Here is a 19,935-nt window from a genome sequence, read left to right on the forward strand (position 1 = left end):
GTTGAATAAAGTTGTTATTTTTGTTTTGTTTTTCCGCACTGAAAGTATTCTCGTCGCTTTATAAACTTAAGGTTGAGTCACTGTAGTCACTTGGACTATTTTAACGATGTCTTTACTAACTTTTCTGGGATGGCAGATTTCGATTACCTAGAAGCCTATGGAGAAGTGAGACAGCTCTCAGATTTAATCAGAAATATCTTAATTTGTGTCTGAAGATGAACGAAAGTCTTACGGGGTTGAACAACATGAGGGAGAGTAATTAGTGACAGAATTTACATTTTTGGGTGAACTAACCCTTTCATTTTTTTTTTTTTTTTTTATATATATACATATATTTTAAATATGACATATATATGTGTAATATTTGTGTGTGTGTGTGTACTTGTACAACTATCTTTGTGAGGACCAGTTTGAGTGTTAGACCATTGGAGTGAGGACAGAGAGAGTAAAGTGAGAGACTCACTTTCTGAGAGCCTTTAAAGGCCTGTTTGAGGGTCAACACTTGGTTTTAGGGATAAGGTTATACTGAGGTTAAGGGTCGGTTTAGGGTCAGGGGTCGGGTTAGGCACTTAGTTGTATTGGGTAAGGTTAGGGTAAGCGGCTAGAGATTGCATTGTGTCAATGAATGTCCTCATAAAGATAGATGTACAAGAATGTGTGTGTGTGTATTATTATTTGGGTGAACCTACCCTTTAAGTTCTATCAGGAAAAAGCGATCATCGGTGTGAAAAGGGTGTGTCTCTGACTGCAGCTCCCGTGGGGTTGGGATTACTCCGGCTCGTCTCATCTGAGCGAACTCAAGCTTCTTCTGGAGGAGTCTCTGATGCTCAGACGGCTCAAATCAGAGGTGCTCTCTCAGCTCCCTGCCAAACAGCGTAAGGTGGTCACAGTGACCACAGACGGCATCAACTCGCGCACCAAAGCTGCTCTCAACGCCGCTGCCAAACAGCTCGCCAAAGGATACCACAACGTGAGCGCAAACTACTACACATCTCTGAAAATAACTCAGGAATAACTGAGGAAATTCTGTCGTTATTTTCTTCAGAAATTCTTCTTTTTATTGGTTTGTAATGACGTGATGACAGGATTTGTGCTGTAACTGTCTCTGATGAGTTTTTCTGTGTTCATGTGCAGAAGTCACAAGAAAAGGAAGCACTCCTGGTCTTCTTCAACCACACAGCAGAGGCCAAGATCAGAGCCATCATGTATGTTTGACTAGTACGAGTTCAGCTTCACACAAGTCCTTTATGGAGAAACATGCATTATTATTATTAAAAGATTCATGTACATTCAAATAGTTAGATGCATAAAATCAAGCCGTTGTAAAAATACACATTCTATATGCATTAACCATAAGCAGACTTTTATTAATAGAAGTATTTTTCTGATTAAGGCGAGACACGGCAGGCAAAAAAATAATTTTTATAAAATAATAATAAAATTTTTTTTTTTTTTTTTACTGGTTAATTTTGAGATTTTGGGATATTTGTCTTCAATAACATGTCTTCTTTCAGACTTGTGGTGAAAAAAAGTCAGAAATACACATTTAGGTCTTTATTTTACTACACTGTTTGTTTGCGTCTGTAGATTTCTCATAAATTCAACAAAAGTTGGCGTTGTAATTCATCCCGCTGATTATATATATACCGTTAAGCCTCTGTTATACTTTCCGCGACCGCGAGAGTCCGCGTGACGTAAAAATCGTCATCAGGGGCGCGGACAAGGGCGCGTGTTCATTAGGAAAGAGATGGAAATAACATGGACGCCGAATTTGAAAAAACGGAAAAAGCGTGCATGCTAGAAATAGAACCAATGCCTATTTTTCACGCAAGCCTGTTGGAAGCATTTCCAGGCAAAAATAGAATAGGAAAAGATGTTTATATGTCATTTTGACACGAATACATATTAATAAATGTCATTTTGATGTTTTAAAGTGTCTAGGTTTTGACATAAATGCAAATATAAACTATAAATATAAAAAATATTATCGATTACACTGTCCAGACCGATCTACTGCGCATGCGTTGAACGCGTTCACCGAGCGGACCTCAGCAGAAAGTATAAATACAAGTAGTCCGCATCCGAGCTGTGCGCAGCTGTCGTGCACGCGTCCAAACTGGAGTATAACAGAGGCTTTAGAAAGCTCTCTCTCTCCTGTACAATGCTGTCGGATCCAAATATGGTCATTTCCTTTTTATCAGCAACCAATCGGCTGAATGCGCAATCTCATTGGCTGATGATAAATCTTTAAAGGGGGGGTACAATGGTGTTTCATGTATTCAGAGTTGTTTACAGTGTTAAAGAGATGGATTCTCATGCTTAACATGGCCAAAGTTTTTTAAAAATATTTTGGACGAATAATGGAGAATTTCTGTGCCGAAAATCTTACTTCCGGGTTGGTACAAGTTTCGGCTGTTTTTTTTTTTTTACCGTGGATCTAATGACGTAGACCAGAGTGGAACTCCTTATATGAGCATTTCTCCCGGAAAAGCGCGGCCGCGCACACGTCGACCAGAGGAGAGCGAGACCGCGCACCAGATCGCGCTTCAACAGGAAATCATCGGCAGCGCTGCATAGTGTCTCCAAAGTGTTTTTGGTGAGGGAAAGCTTACCAAAGAACCCAGCGTTAGGAACAGTGGATGCAGAAACGAGTTGTGTAGACTGTTTGTTCCCTGCATTTCGACAATGAATGTTTTATAAACAAAGCCCAGATCGACGGATTCTCTCTATGGCTCTGGCTTCGCCCACACGGCCCGCCTCCAGACGCTCGTTTTTTTCCGGAAAGACTCGGTACAGCCTATTTTCTCTTATAAATATAATAAAACTAAAGACTTTTTGGAGATATGAAGGATGCAATACTACTCTATAGGTACTCAAGATTAACAGGAGATTGAGTGAAAATGAGCATTTCACCCCCCCTTTAAAGCCTGTTTTCTCAAAATGACTTTTCTCTCATTCTCCAAGTCTGAAATCTCCACTTCAGTAGCACCGACAGGGGCGATTCTAGGATTTTCATTTTAGGGGGCTCAGCCCCCAACGAGGGTATGATTTAAAAAAATAAAATAAAATTAGTTTATGGTCTAATGCTCATTATTAACTAGTTTCATTTATTCATCCAGTAACATGCATATGGAAGGGTTTTATAATCACAGAGGTCCCGAATGTGAGGTATTCAGGGGGGTTTGGGGACATGCTCCCCCGAGAAAATTTTGATTTCTCTGATCTACATATGTGCATTTTAAGATGTTTTGAAGGCCAACAAAATTGGATAACAATAGCTTTAAAACCACGTGCGGGCAGCTGTTTATTTTTCTCACCTCATCAGCATCACACTCTTTTTCTCTTTGTTTTTATCTTGCTCTGTCTTTTCCACTCCTAAAGCTGAGCTTTGACTGATATAGGCTTTTCATTTTTGTCTGTCAGTGAAGAAAGTAAACATAGGGTCAACTGATAGGTTGATTTATGAATCATTTTCTCAGACAAAGCTATCAGGAAAGCTAGGTAACTAAGTTTATTACAATATGTACACATTCATTATTGATCTAGGCCTAATATATGGCCGTAGACAGGGCTTTATAATCAAAGAGGTCATAAATTTGAAGTTGTTATGGGGTTAAACATTTTTATTTCTCTGATATGTGCATTTCAAGACGTTTGAAGGCCAAAAAAGGATAAGAAATAGATTTAAAACCTGCTCTCTCCTCATCTCTCCATCACTGTCTTTTTCTCTCAGTCTCCTGATCTTGCCCTGTCTCTTCCCCTCCTAAAGCTGAACTTTTTTAATTTACCGAAGGCTACAAATTGTATTATATTAATTCTCAACATGTACACCTGCATTATTAATCTTGTGCCTATGAAAACGGCTTTGTTAATGTTTCTTGTCCCCTCACAATGACATAATTACACGTTATATAGGCCTATTTTCAGCTCAAAATGGCGAAATTAGACAAAAGTTTATTAGCTTTCTAATTATTTTTGTCATTCGTTTAACATTTATGACCTAAAAAACTGTCAAATATAAAATGTTTAGTTTAGCTACTTATTCTTAACTCGCACTTGACCGTAAACTGAAGCGTCAGTCGTGCTGCTAAAATTCGCGCTCGGATGAGAAACCGAACCGTCCCGTGTTTCTCTCGCTCTAGTAACATTACATTATGTAAACTGCAATGCATTTATGACAAAGAACTGCACCGATGCAGATGTAATATCATAGCAATCTATCAATAAATGCACTCACGACACACCTTGTACTCTCTGATGTTCGCTCTGCTCGGCGCCACAGCAGATTGAAAAATGCGCTAAATCCAAGCAGACTCAGATAAGGGGAGGAGCCGAAACTTGACGCAGTTTGCCGCCGTTTCAAATGAGTTTTTTAAAAGGGGACTGAAGCGATCAAAAATGTATTAATCAAATATTTTTTAGGGGGGCTGGGCAGAAGTTTAGGGGGCTGAAGCCCCCCTAAAAAGGGCCTAGTGACGCCCCTGACCACCGATATACACCAGACTTTGCAGTCTTGAACCTAGTTATATTATGAAGACATTTACAAATATATTTATTTGTAAATATGTTATTCCTAGTCCTATCTTGATTTATATAACATTTTATTCCAAAAACATGGCGAAAATCATTTTTAAGGCTATTGACAGTATATTCTGATTTACAGGATAACAAAAGTAGAAATCCACAAATCCCTCTGTATTTTTTTCCCATCTAATATGTGAACACAATGAAAAAATAATTCTTAACCTGGCTTTATCCAATACTCAGATTTCGTTTTTTAAAATATATGAAAATTAGATATTGCCTAATTTTCATATTTAAACATTAAATTACAGAAAACTTGTAATAATTTTTTTTCTCATCTTAATGTAGGTAATCAACTGGGAAAGTGTCATGGTGATATCTGCTAGTTAAATTTTTTTACCCTATTCACCTGTAGTGTCTCAATCGCCTTAATATCAAAAACTGGTGTTTTTATAATGTCGCTGTTGCCGTAGTTAACCGGTAAAATCGTGCAGTGTACAGCTTCAAGCACAGTGATTCTTAATACACAACCTTACATGACTTATGGTTTATATATAGTGTGTTTACTAAAGCATATGATTATTCTAGGGTTATTATCATCAACTAAAACCATGGGGCCGTTTACACTACAACTAGAAACGGAAAACTTTTTACGCATTTGGCCGTTCATTTACACGACAACGCCGTTTTGTGCGCCTGAGAACGCAAACTATTGAAAGCGTGTTTCAAAGTGCAAGTTTCTGAAAACGATACTATTATCGTCTCTGTAAACTACAAAAACGCAAGTTTGTGACGTCATGCGCACGCATATTACAGGTTCAGTCTATAGCAGGGGTCACCAAACTAAGGCCCGCGGGCCGACTCAGGCCCGCCACCCCCCTTTGACTGGCCCCCCAGCCCCTCTGCCCCCCACTACTTGAACCGGCCCTATGAGGCAATCCCCAAAAGTCGTCATGGACGGTACGTCATGGTACGGCCGTCACAGTTTGGTGCATACATTTACACGGAGAATACACGGTATAAAAATAAATAAAACTAGCGTGCAATTTAATTAATGTAATGCGGAACTACTGTTAGATACGCGGATTCTTAGGGACACCTAATCTGTAGCTCCGCCTTAGCTCTGAAGCTGCGGTGTGAAGATTGCAATGCTGGAATATGTTGAAAGAGAGGTGTGGGCGCGATCGAAAAGTCGTAAAGTGTTTACTTATATTTATTTGTGTGTGTGTGTGTGTGTGTGTGTGGGCGTGCGTGCGTGCGTGCGTGCGTGTGTGTGTGGCGCGGCCGCGATCGAACAGTGGAAGCATAAAAACATACTCCGTCCTTTAGTTTATGCAGGACATCATTCAAACTGCAAAGTGTTTAAGTTACTGTTAATTACATTTTTAAGGAAAACAAATATATTAATCTGAAATGTAGCAGATTAATTTTCAATTAATTCAGGTACAATTACCAAACATATCAAGGTATTTTTATTAATTGAATTAATGAACTAATTATATAAAACTATTGTCAGTGCACTACAAATAAACTGGTTCTATCCCTTTACTTTATTAATAAAACTTATTTAAAAAAAAAATACAAGGCTTAAGACATTTATTTTTCTTTTGGTGGTCCAGCCTGAGACATGCACAAGCCTTCTGCATTTTTGTTTTGCTTTTCCCTTCACTGTACCCAACCGTGATGTCTGAACCGAGGTATGAACCGAACCGTGACTTCTGTGTACCGTTCCACCCCTAAAAGAGAGTGCAGAGTTTTCAAAGAACAGTGGACCAACGAATATTTGTGAAGAATAACTTTAAATAAAACAAATTGTGAAGACTCGATTACAACTTTTGCAAACCACTAGTAAAGATAAACAAATATGTGCCAGGAATCAAGTGTTGATATAGTAGTGTGAATATAGTAGTGGGGATGGCTGTGCCAGGCTAGTAATCTCTACTACACAATGAGGCCTGCTGGTGGTCATTTTGGTCTGGGTCATACAATTCTATGTTATATAGCTGACCCGGCCCCGGCCCCGGCCCCCCATCACAGTCAGGAACGATAATGTGGCCCCCAGAGAAAAAAGTTTGGTGACCCCTGGTCTATAGCCACAGTTTTTCTTTACAAAGTGACATCGCCATCTACTGGCCTGGCAACATATTACAGCAATTTGAATCGCTTTCGCAGATCAGTGTGAACGGGGACAACAATGTCGTCTGTATGTGAGAAAAGTAAAGGAAAAACTTTTCCTTTTTTAGTGCATGGTTGTCGTGCAAACATACCCTAAAACCATAAAAATTATTTTTGTTACTTTGAACAAAATAAACGTTGACTAAAATAAAATAAAATAAAATATATTTCAGCTACTTGCCAAGGCAACATTTCTCATTTTCGATTAGTTTAACATAAAGTACTAAAATTATTTAGTTAATTTTAATGCTAAAAATGCTTAAAAAAATATACTAAATTGTAAGTGAAAACAGAATATATTTGTATCAAAGATATTAAAATAATAGTGTTTTAATGCGTTCCCCAGGGAGTACATCTCAGACACACTGGAGTGCGGACGAGAGAAGTTTCTGGTGTTTGCTCATCACAAACTGGTGCTGGACAGTATAACCAAAGAACTCGGTGAGAAGGTCTGTCCACATTTACTTCTTCCCCACAAAAAAAAAACAAAAAAAAACTTTCTTAAACATTTGCCATCAGCTGACAGACTTTAATTCAATTTTTTTTTTTTTCATGAATTCAAATTTGGTAAAATACTTTTAATGTTGCTGAGAGTATAAGACTTGTACTGTACTCAAATTAGCTGAAATAATATTTGTAATAATAAACAATATTTGTTTTTCTATAGTGGGAGAAGTTCTCATCATTATGCTATACATTATTGGACTCCTATTAGAATGATTCCTGAAGGATCATGTGACACTGAAGACTGGAGTAATGATGCTGAAAATTCAGCTTTAAATCACAGAAATAAATTACATTTCACAATATAATCACATAGAAAACAGTTATTTTAAATTGTAATAATATTTCACTGTTTTACTGTATTTTTGATCACATGAATGCACCCTTATTGAACACGAGACTTCTTTCAAAAACGTTCAAAAATCATTATTATAACACACTTTTGGCCAGTAGTGTACAGTATGTATGGTATGATGATGTCTTTATTTCTAGTCTATAGTGTTTTAGTATTGTTTATTAAATTGATCAGATATCAGCCATAATGTGAAAATAATTAGCAGATAATTGGTATTGACAAGAATTTCTATATCAGAGCATCAATAACCAAAATAGCTAATAAACGTTCATACGAGGTGTAGAGTGAATTGTGTCATCCTGGTTTGTATGTAATAGTTGAGTTGGATGTACAGTCAAACCAAAATTTATTCAAACACCTATTCTCACATTATCTCAGTTTATTCGCTATAGTTTGGAAAATGGTAATAAAATATGAGCAGAACACTGGTTTTGTCCGTCCTTCTGTTAGACTGTCTCACACATGAATTATGCTGAATATCTGTCAGCTGTTAAATTTAACTATACAATTAGATAATACCAGTTTAGCTCAACCGATCACCAAGCAATGCTTCATTTTGTTCATTCTGGGGTGTAAAAAGAGCATTAGCAATTAAAGAAAAAACACTTCAAAAAACATGATCAGCTCAAAGTGTCTGAATAATATTTAGTGACAAATTTGTCACTGGTAGTCACTGTATGAAGACTTTTTGGGTATAATTTGTCACAGTTTACTTTATTTTGTTATCCTCACGTATATAAATTAACTATAGTGTCCTGCACACACTAGTAAAATTGAATAATTTTTGGTTTGACTGTATATGAGCACTAGTACTGTGTTGACATTGTTGTGTTTGTGTGCAGGGAATCAGTTACATTCGTATAGACGGGTCGACGCCGTCAGCGGATCGACAGCAGTTGTGTAACAGATTCCAGTCTTCACAGAAGAGCTGCGTGGCGGTTCTGTCCATCACGGCCGCTAACATGGGAATCACGCTGCACTCGGCCGACCTCGTGGTCTTCGCGGAGCTCTTCTGGAACCCGGGAGTGAGACGCCAACAGATCTACAGGGTTCCCACACTCATCAGGGGAACTTAGAGTAGTTCACTTCTGAATTAAAATGTCCTGATCATTTACTCTCCCCCATGTTATTCAAGATGTTCATGTCTTTCTTTCTTCAGCCAAAAAGAAATGAAGGTTTTTGAGGAAAACATTCCAGGGTTTTTCTCCATGTAGTCTTCAATGGGGTCCAACGGGTTGAAGGTCCAAATGTGAGTTTCAGTGCAGCTTCAAAGTCTCGACACGATCCAGCCGAGGAATAAGAGTCTCATCTAGACAAACCAGCGGCCATTTTATAACAAAAAATAAACATTTATATACTTTTAACCACAAATACTCATCTTGCACTAGCTGTGATGCAACACACATTACATCATCACGTTGAAAGGTCAAGCGTGACGTAGGCATAAGAACAGATCTAGTGTTTACAAATCGAACATGCAAAGACTATGTCAAACGCCATTTACAAATAAATAAATAAAAGGTAAAACAACGATGTCGGATGATTTTGAAGTTGGAGGAGAAAATGAGATGGAGACCAAACTTGCCTTGCCTTTCAGCTTGATTACATAATGTGTGGCGCATCACAGCTAGCACTAGAACTGAAATCAAAATGAAATCAACTACTTTCAAGCGAAAGTGAAAGTAAGCGGCGTTGGGCTCACATAACGGCTCACGTAACTCTCTAATTAGAATCAAAATGTTTCAACATTTGCAATGTATTTAGATGGTAAACTGTTCTTTATTATAGGCTTTGTACTTCACTCGTGTTCCAAAATCGACGGAAAAAAATGATCACCTTCACATGCGCAAAATGGTAGCCTACGAATTGAAGCCTACTACTGACTAAAGCAGTGGAATTTTTATATGTTAGGTTGACTAGGCTATTTTATTATTATATTTTATTATGGCTGTAATGAACAGGCTGCGATGTCAAGATTGCAATGGAATATGGTGTGTGTGTGTCTGTGTGTGTGCGTGTGTGTGTGAGTGTGTCGGCGGGCGCGATCGAACAGTGTAAACATGAAAACAGGCTACTCCGTCATTTTGTTCAGGACATCTACGGATATTATTATTTATAGATGTATAATTAAACTTGTTTAAATGTACAGTTTGGTGTTGTTTTGTTTTTAAAAGATATCCTAATACAATAAATGCATTAATCTCTCAATTGGGTATTTGTCATAAAAGATATAGAGTTTGGAATCCAGCGGTCAAAATGACCGCTTGCGGCAGTTCTAGTAGTTATGGAATTCTGGCACTTCTAGTGCCAGACCAGCATTTGTGGTTAAAAAGTATAATTTTTAAAAAAAAAAAAATTTTTTTTATAAAATGGCGGATGGTGTGTCTAGATAAGACTCTTATTCCTCGGCTGGATCGTGTCGAGACTTTGAAGCTGCACTGAAACTCACATTTGGACCTTCAACCCGTTGGACCCCATTGAAGACACTATATGGAGAAAAACCCTGGAATGTTTTCCTCAAAAACTAATTTTTTTTTTTTACTGAAGAAAGACAGACATGAATATCTTGAATGGCATGGGGAGAGTAAATTATCAGGAAATTTTAATTCTGAAGTGAACTACTCCTTTAAAACTGTGGCTTCAGGCCTGGAAAAGTCATGCGGAGATCTAAAATATCACATTGGCTGGAAATTGCAAATTGTGAAAGCAACTTTTGTAAACTATTAAACTTGAAGGTGAAAAATTAGAAGTTTTTCAGTAACCATGAGATGTGGGAGCCCTGAATTATACAAGACCTCAAGTTTAAATGTTAGACTGTCTTTTTGCACATTTTTTGTTTTGTTTTACTTGCTGGTGTTATTTTGATTTTGATAAAACTCTTTTTATGTCAAGAATTTAGTTTTTTGTACATGATAACCTTGATTCTCAGGTGATGCAGATCTGACTTCCTGTCGTATAATCTGTACCCGTAGAAACGGTTAGACGGCCAGACTCAGACAAAAGCCTCGTCTCGAGTTGAAAAGCATTTTCCATGAATCAGGAGAGTAGTTTAGTCTGGAACAAGCTCTCGTCTGGGTTCAGAAAGCCAGTCGAATGGAAAAATTACTTAATGAATGTAATTGATATTGAGAGTGCTGCCAGACTACTTAAATAAACGCGTGTGTTTCCTTCAGGTCCTGATTCAAGCAGAGGACCGGGTGCACAGGATCGGACAGACCAGTAATGTGGACATCCATTACCTGGTTGCTAAAGGCACTGCAGACGATTACCTTTGGTAAAAAAAACGATTCTCCCCTTCAGTCACCTACACATATGTGACCCTGGATCACAAATCCAGTCTCGAGTCGCACGGGTATATTTGTGGCAACATCCAACAATACATTGTATGGGTCAAAATTATCCATTTTTCTTTTATGCCAAAAATCATTAGGATAGTAAGTAAAGATCATGTTCCATGAAGATATTTAGTAAATTTCCTACCGTAAATATATAAAACGTGTTTCTGTGAGTGAATGCAGCACAATCGTGAACATAAATGAACAACTTTAAAGGAGATTTTCTCAATGTTTAGATTTTTTGATTGGTTTTGTTGGTTTGATGCAAGTTCATGAAAAATTATTATTGTGATATCTATCTATTATATATGTATAGATTGTGTACATATTTACATAATCCTTAAGAGTATATATAGATATACAGTAGTGTCCAAAAATGATGTCCAGAGGGGATATTTGTTTTGTTTTTAATGGACTTACAAGTTCAATAAAACCTTCAAAATATGATGAAAATATTTTTAAAACACTTTATACATGAGGGAAGAACAAAACACTTGGTAAAGGTATTTATCTGACAAAATTATTTGGCAAAAAAAGGCAAACTACAGTTTTGTGTAAAAAACTACAGTATGCAAAAAAAGAAGCATGCATTGACTACAACATAATCAGTTATTAATTTTCCGATGGTTCTCTCTGGTTCATAATTCATAATTTCTTTGTATGACAGCCTGTATAAAAATGATTTCAGCACAATTTGGCATGTTTCGTTGTGTTATTATTAAATAAAACAATCGACTCCAAGCTCCACATTTTGAATAATATTCGAATAAAGTGTGAAGATGTCAATTTTCCTAGTTCGGACATCACTTTTGCCCACTACTGTACATATTAGATGCTGTTACTGGCCACCGTTTCATTTTTTTTACCATTTTAAATCTTTGTGCCCTCAGTGGTTCATTTTAAATTGTTACTACAATCTTAAATTTAGATTCAAATAATTGTATCAAGAATATAGTTACACGTAGTTATAAATAGTTAGACAATTTAGTTATACTTGTAATTTTTACTTTAATTGTAATTAAAATACTTGGAATTTTCATGTATGCATTTTATAAATGTAATACTTTTTTTCAAATGAACTTTGTTTAAAATTCAGTTTTGTTTCTGCAATGTATTGTTAATTTGAGTAGTTTCTCAGTGATAGGCCTCATCATTGCTGTGTTCGGCTGGTTTTATACCGTTTGCTTGTGTTTCTCAGGCCCATGATTCAGAGCAAAATGAGTGTTTTGGAGCAGGTCGGCTTGTCTGAGTCCAACATTTCAGAGAACGCAGAATCTGCCAGCTTCCACAGCAAGGTTAGTATCCAAACTTTCAACATGTGACCATCAAGAAAATAAAAAAAATTTAGATTTCCATTGCACCATTTTCATTTAACTTACTGTAGAAAGCTTTAGCTTTAGAATAATCAAAGTATCGAACGTTTGTAAATATCTACATAAATACTGAATAGATATTATCCTCTTGCTGTTTGTCAGGACCCTCAGCAGCTGACCATCACTGAGATGTTTCAGAGGTCCTTTGATGAGGAGGAGATGCTTGCTTTGGTCGATCAAGATCAGTAAGAAGACAAATTATGACATGAAATTAAACTAAACTAGTGCAAAGTGCCCGTGCAAAATCAGTTTTTGTGGGTGTTTTTAGTAATTGTTGGTTTGGTGTGTTTGAGTGCTCATTGTTACAATTACACAGCAAAAGTTCAGTCCATCGGACTAACGGTTCGAGAGATATGCGAATAACACACACACACACACACACACAGACAGAAAGACGTTCCCGTAATTTATAAATATATAATATTCAGAAGTAAACAGTGTAGCTGACTGAGTGTTCATGTCAGAATGTTTATTTTTAAACCACAACCTTCTAAGTGCTTCTTTTACCGAACGATATCTAACGCATTTCTCATCCAAACAATGCCAAATTTGGCACTGCACTTACTCGTGACCGTAGCGAGACACCTGTCGAGTCTGAAATCCATCGGACTAACTGTTCGTGAGATATGCGAATAACAGACACACACACAGACATACTGACAGATAGCCGTTTCTGTAATTTATAGATAGATATTTGGGTTGGTTGAAAGCCAATCATTGGACGTGTTTTTGTCAAGTGCCTCAAATTTGTATGTGATAAAATAAAATAAAAACCCCCAAAATTTCAGTTTGAGCCAAACAGATCAGCCTTGCACCAAGTATTTAAACAGACGAGCATTTAATTCACAAGAGGATGATTTATAAGAGACTGAAGATGAAACCACAAATCACTGGCTGTTTGTTGCACATCTAGATGTCTTCAGGTCCAAACTGGTGGAGAACGAAAGAAAACGTTCATATCATGTCTTACAAACAGGGTTATTATTGTTAACACAAACTAAAACCATAAAAAAAAACATAATTAAACATTAGCTGAAATAAAATAAAATCTAAAAACTAATTTTATATCAGCTACATTTAGGCAACATTTCTTATTTTCATTTAGTTTTAAGTTGAAGTACTAAAATAATTTAAACTAAAATGTCAAAAACCAGATAGATATGAAAACGAAACTTAAAAAAAACTTAACAAAATGACCAAAAATGTTACTACAGTTAAAGTAGAAAATCATCTAATTCAAAAATATGAACAAAAACTATAATAGTATAACAATGATAAAAAATAATACACCTTATTTGAATTAGACAAGTTTAATGCCTTGTATGAACTGATTCTTGTAATGAATCTGTCACAGAATCGTTTTAATTGTAGAAACACTTGTTCTCATGAACGTTCCTGACACCTGACCATCTTTACCTCTCCTCTTTTCTGACAGATGATTGTGCAGAGTTCAGGAATTTGTCGGATCCCCTGAAACGCAGACGACGAGCTCTTCATCACATTTACATCACAAGTAAAAGATAAAATAAAGTTTATTTATAATTCCAGTTTAAAGTCAGTGATTTTGTGTGATTAATGTTTATCACGTTTCTGACATGAGTTCATCTGTCGAGTTTGTCGGATCACTGATTCTTGAGACATGGGACAAAAAACACTTCAGAACTCAAACGAATTAATCAATAAATAAAAGTTTATGCATCAAGGAGTTATTTCTGATTAATGTGTCCTTTATGCTTGGGTGCGACAACCTTCTGCTTCCATGTTTCAGTTTTTCCAACACCAGGTAAAATGAAGAAAATCCAAGCAAGTTGACAATATTTTGAATATATTTTGTGTATTAAGACGCAGTCATTTTGTTTCCTGGTTTTGCTGACAATTAATAAGAACCTTTTTAAAATGAGGGAAATTTACTAAAAATTGATTTCTGTAGAGTTTGGGTGACGGGACTGATATACTGTGTAATAGTTCTGACAAAAATATATGAATTTATAAAAATATGATTTTAAAATGGAGATTCGGGAACCTCTCTGATTGGTGGATCTCGCATCGGGTCCCGGCGGGTCGTAATACACACAATTACCGTAATATTTAGCATTACAACACAAAAGCTTGTGCTTTGATTTATTAGTTTGTTTGTGTTTTGCTCGCGCATACCGAGGTGAAGAAACTAAAGTAGTGTTTATGTTTGGTTGGTAATAGATTTGCACTTGCAAGTTTCCAATAAAAAAATGCAACAATGTAAATTAGTTTTTTAAACATTAAATGATGTAAACATATTCTAGTAAACCCCATAAACTAAATTATGAACCTGTAAATAAGAATGATATTTAATATCTGACAGTGCTGACAATTAATGCCGAAGTGTTGATGTTTCCAAACCATATTTCCTCTCATGTCTGCAGAATGTGTGTATAAAGTTGTTTTTGATTGTACATCACTAGTCACTGAAACACACACCTGTGTCCTGCCTGCTGGAGGCGGGCGTCTCGAGTGTGTCGGTCTCATCGGATGACACTGCGTGACTCTCTGTCGTCTCAGGGTGGATTTCTTCAGCAGCTTCTGCATGTGGAGATCAAGGGTAATCTTCACTTTTGTGTTTACAAGAGACTTTCACCTCAACTTACTGGACTAAAGCAGGGACTCACAAACCTTTTTGTCAGCTGAACCCCTTAAATATTTACTTGAAGTTCCTCTAAGTTAATATTTCTATCATTTAACGGCACATTTCCATCTTAATGGTTCTCTGATGCAAAATCTGTAAATCTTTTATTTTGATTGTATATATATTTTAACATTATTTATATATTCATGACTTGACCAAAAATATATATTGTTATTTGCCATATATTGCGAATATAATATTATTATTAGGCCTATGATTATTAATTTCACCTCTAAAAATGAAGACATTACTATATTTCTGTAGTAAATCATAACTGTACTGTAAAATAAAAACTGAATAGAAAAGTTACAATAATAATCCTTTACTTTCAAACATTCAAACCCTGGATTTTTTAACATTTAAAATCTTTGAGCTTATACTTTGGCTTCCGGAATACTAGTGAAATGCTGTAAACTTCTGTCCACATAAATGTTACAGAATGTAAACATTCAAAATGATATGAATGTAAATAAAGTGATCTTAGACATTTACTGTGAATCGAGTCGCTCTAAAACACTATGATGAGCTGCATGTGTGTAAATGAACTCAGTGCTGCGCTTTACTCTGAAACACAAGCGGTGCAACAGATTATATCATTTAGGCCTGATTTAATCGCGGCCTTTGTTTTGATAGCCGCTCTAAGCGATATCATGATTTGTTTTATTTCAATTATTTGAGCAGCCCCATTTATTTATTTTAAATACACATTCCATTTAACTTACACACACCCGTTTGGGAAACCCTGAACTAAAGGAACAGTTCACCCAAAATCAATCATCTGTTATTATTTATTCACTTATTAATTCTCTATCAGGGTTTCTGCAGGGATCTTCAATTTAAATTTAATGCCTTTTTAATGCCTTTTTAATGCCATTTTTTTATTTTTAATGCCATACACGACCCATGACTAACCACAGATATTATGTATGAATGTATGTATATATGTATGTATGTATGTATCGTATGTATCGTATGTATGTATGTATGTATGTATGTATATATGTATATATATATATATATATATATATATATATATATATTAACTTGATTAATCACACGTTTTTTCCGCAATTAAAACACTTACATTTGTTTAGGTTTGTGTATTTTATAATGTAATCATTTCACAGTTAATCTACAAATGAATGTAGAGACAACATAAAGGCCAGTCTCACTGATACTAATACAGCTATTGATATCTGGATAAAAATGATTTCTCCCCCCTAATTTTAAACATTAATTATAGCCGCCATCCAACATTACAGTGTAATTGAAAGCTATCAAGTTTTTAACATTAGGCTTCAAAAAATATATGACAACTTTTAATTTAAGTGCACTTAACAAACAATCCTCACATAAACCTATAATAAATGTCATATTTACCTTTGGCCTTCCTGTCTAACGTACGTTATCAAACAGTCTGCACAGCATAAATTATAGATTAAATATAGACTAATGCTTATTAAAGCTACAAGAGTTCTTTAGTCAATAGCAGTGAGTAATTTTCTCTGGTGCCTTTGTTCTGTGATTAACTTTACTGACAGAAAGCTTTATTGGCTGCTGTCCCTTTAAGAGCAGCTGCTGACATAAACACGGACCTAACACGCGCCTCATTCTCTCACAACTCTTTGCGTTCATTAAAGACTTTATTTCACTAATTTAGGACTGCTCTTATTTTATGAGGATACTCACAAAACAGACATGTTGGCAAAATTGTGTGTTATTGTTCGTTGCGCGAAAGAGGACCGTTTTCTGGTGCGCAGTCTGTGCGCACGATCTGGCGCGCGTCTTTCTCTGTGTGTGTGTGTGTGTGTGTGTGTGTGTGTGTTACATAGACAGGACATTCGCAGGCAGCGCGTTTAAAAGCATTTACATGAATAAGAGCGGGATCATATAATGTAACGCTACCCAAGGGATGACAAAAATTAACGAATGCTGCGTTTGCGTTAAATAGGCTATTTTAACGCGTTAAACTGGACAAAAATAATCTCATGCGTTAACGCGTTAAAAAAGTAAAGAGAGCTTCAACAGCGGATGTCGTGCTGATGAGGGAACGTTACTACACATAGTTAACTGCTGTCTGCATTTTACCGTCGATGTGTGGCGGTCAGACTGCATATGAGATTTTACGCCATTGATTCCCATTGTAGCTACCCAATTTAAATACCTTTTTACAAACGCTGCAAAATCCTTCTTTATTTTTATCACCAACCATGTTCTAAATTGTTTGTCTTCCATGCACTTTCACAGTTTTCTGGTCTAGTTTTATTCCTGTTGTTCCTGCTGTCCAAAATTACTCGCGCCACCTCCGCAACTTTGCTCCGGCCGGAGGCAATCACCAAACTGTTTCCGCGTGTTTTTAATCACACTAACGTACATATTTTGCGACGACAGCAAATAAAAATTATTAATCATGAAGACTATTCAAATAAATTGATAATATAACATTTTCTTCAAAACCATAAAAAAATGTAATGCCTGTAGGATTACAATTTAATGCTTTTTAATGCCATTTAAGGCCTTAATTATCACAAAATCCATTTAATGACTTTTAATGCTTTTTAATGCCCCGCGGAAACCCTGTCTATATGCAGTGACAGGTCGTAGAGAACTCCAAAAGTAGACGGTACCTCCTAAAGGGGCGGAGTCTCCACAGGCAAAGACCTTTGCTCTCGCCAAATGTAAGTGGATGTGGGGGGCGATAGCTCTGTGAGGTCCCGGGCCTCGAGATTCACAGGGTAGGAGGGGACAACTAAAGGTTAGGCTGACCAGCTAGGTCCGGTTAGGGAGTTACAGTCAGCCAACAGTGGGGTGTAGGGTAGAGTATGGTTAGGGTTAGTATTTGTTGAAGCATTGTGTAGGAAAATCAGCGATTGACATGACCAATGAAACCTTAAGAATCGACTGCGGGGCGGTTTGGAGAAAATTCATGCATGCGCGTCATGTGTCTGTCTGTCAATGGGAGGAAGCCACGCCCTGTTTTAAAGCTCCATCCCCATTAAGAGATCTGTCACTGGTTATGGTAAGGGGCGTGACATTTATGACACTCTCTAAGAGGTAGACCAATCACAACAGATTGGGGCCGGCTGACCAATTACAACAGACTGGGGCCAGCTGACCAATCACAACAGACTGGGGCCAGCTGACCAATCACAACAGACTGGGGCCAGCTGACCAATCACAACACAGTGGGACCGGCTGTCCAATCACAACAGATTGGGGCCGGCTGACCAATCACAACAGACCGGGGCCAGCTGACCAATCACAACAGACTGGGGCCAGCTGACCAATCACAACACAGTGGGACCGGCTGTCCATTCACAACAGACTGGGGCTGGCTGACCAATCAGAGCAGACTGTGCTTTTCAGAAGACCGGTTTTAAAGATACAAAACTAAAATGGAGCATTCAGGTGCTGCAACAATGTAAATTATAAGAAAAATAATGAGTTTTTAGAACATTAAATGACGCAAACCCCATAAACTAAATTATGAACCTGTAAATAAGCATGATAGGACCCCCCCTTTAATATCTGACAGTGCTGACAATTAATGCCGAAGTGGAAATGATGTTTCCAAACCATATTTCCTCTAATGCCTGAAGAATGTGTGTATAAAGTTGTTTTTGATTGTACATCACTAGTCACTGAAACACACACCTGTGTCCTGCCTGCTGGAGGCGGGCGTCTCGAGTGTGTCGGTCTCATCGGATGACACTGCGTGACTCTCTGTCGTCTCAGGGTGGATTTCTTCAGCAGCTTCTGCATGTGGAGATCAAGGGTAATCTTCACTTTTGTGTTTACAAGAGACTTTCACCTCAACTTACTGGACTAAAGCAGGGACTCACAAACCTTTTTGTCAGCTGAACCCCTTAAATATTTACTTGAAGTTCCTCTAAGTTAATATTTCTATCATTTAACGGCACATTTCTATGTTCACGATTCTCTGAGGTCGCTTAATGGTCACGTAATATGCATGTAAACAGATAAAATATTTAATCTGTTTTATTTTGATTGTATATATTTTAAGTTTAACATTATTTATATATAAGGCTTCATGACCTGAACAAAAAATGTAAATTGTTATTTTTCCATATATTGCAAACATATTATAATTATTATTAGGCCTATTATTACTAGTTTCACCTCTAAAAATGAAGACATTACTATATTTCTGTTGTAAATAATAATTGTACTGTTAAATAAATAGTGAATATTTTAAAATCATCATAATAAACAAACCCTGGAGCTTTTAACATTTTAAATCACTGAGCTTTTATTTTGGCGGAATACTAGTGAAATGCTGTAAACTTCTGTCCACATATATGTTGGAAATGACATGAATGTAAATAAAGTGCACCTAGACTTTTATTGTGAATAGACTCGCTCTAAAACACTATTATGAGCTGCATGTGTGTTAATGAGCTTCACTCATTCACACACAATTTGACAACAGCACTAACTAAAATTTTAATTAATTGTGCAGCCCCATTTATTTATTCTAGCTATACATTCCATTTATTAAATGATTCGCTTTTCGACAACTTGCACGTTGATGTTTGGGAAACCCTGAACTAAAGGAACATTTCACCCAAAGTAACTCTTCAGTGATTATTTACTCACTTATTAATTCTCTAAATGCAGTGTCAGATCATAGTGATGGGCAAATATCACAGTACAGGTTTGGAATTACATGAGGTTGAGTAAATAATGGCAGAGTGTATATTTTTGGATATTTATGAACCTGTAGTGCTCGGCTCTCTCTGGTTCCTCGAGTCATCAAACGATGGAGATCTTGAAGTTTGAAGATTCTTGAGCTCCGCAAAGCTCTCCTCCGTTTCTGTAGATAACAGGAATGTAATATTGCAGTATTTATTTTAAAGGATTTGTCTGTACATCTGATGATGAGGGCGGGGCAACCTGTCACTCACAAAAGATCCACCAATAGCAAATCACAACCATCAAATCAATTCCCCACAGATAAAAACAAGCCCCGCCCACATTTTTTCTTAT

General features: G+C 36.7%; 2 protein-coding genes across 8 annotated transcripts in view; one reads left to right on the forward strand and one right to left on the reverse strand.

Moving 5' to 3' along the window:
* The window catches only part of LOC308691974 (SWI/SNF-related matrix-associated actin-dependent regulator of chromatin subfamily A-like protein 1), a 30,931-nt gene extending 16,957 nt beyond the window's left edge, over positions 1 to 13,974 (forward strand). For 2 of the 7 annotated variants that reach the window (XR_014030288.1, XR_014030290.1), the window contains exons 12-19: positions 752 to 970; positions 1,135 to 1,205; positions 7,046 to 7,140; positions 8,401 to 8,583; positions 10,732 to 10,832; positions 12,092 to 12,188; positions 12,369 to 12,451; positions 13,702 to 13,974. Coding sequence is in view for 3 of the 7 variants with exons in the window: in XM_081367598.1 (XP_081223724.1) it covers positions 752 to 970; positions 1,135 to 1,205; positions 7,046 to 7,148; positions 8,401 to 8,583; positions 10,732 to 10,832; positions 12,092 to 12,188; positions 12,369 to 12,451; positions 13,702 to 13,705 (861 nt within the window). In the remaining 4 variants the exon portion in view is untranslated. Of the gene's footprint in view, positions 1 to 751; positions 971 to 1,134; positions 1,206 to 7,045; positions 7,149 to 8,400; positions 8,599 to 10,530; positions 10,833 to 12,091; positions 12,189 to 12,368; positions 12,452 to 13,701 lie in introns of those variants that run through there. The other 5 variants (XM_081367598.1, XM_081367599.1, XR_014030289.1 and 2 more) reach the window with 4 other exon arrangements.
* Positions 13,091 to 19,935, reverse strand: part of LOC308691975 (thioredoxin domain-containing protein 6) — a gene marked incomplete at its 5' end in the record, with an annotated part of 48,836 nt that continues 41,991 nt past the window's right edge. Inside the window, 5 exons of the mRNA XM_081367601.1 lie at positions 13,091 to 13,196; positions 13,683 to 13,736; positions 14,724 to 14,825; positions 18,583 to 18,684; positions 19,667 to 19,762. Of these exons, the coding sequence (XP_081223727.1) occupies positions 13,717 to 13,736; positions 14,724 to 14,825; positions 18,583 to 18,684; positions 19,667 to 19,762 (320 nt within the window). The 3' untranslated portion in view covers positions 13,091 to 13,196; positions 13,683 to 13,716. The remainder of the gene's footprint in view (positions 13,197 to 13,682; positions 13,737 to 14,723; positions 14,826 to 18,582; positions 18,685 to 19,666; positions 19,763 to 19,935) is intronic.

The sequence above is a fragment of the Scardinius erythrophthalmus genome (assembly GCF_964197995.2).
Source record: "Scardinius erythrophthalmus genome assembly, chromosome: 6".
NCBI lineage: Eukaryota > Metazoa > Chordata > Actinopteri > Cypriniformes > Leuciscidae > Scardinius > Scardinius erythrophthalmus.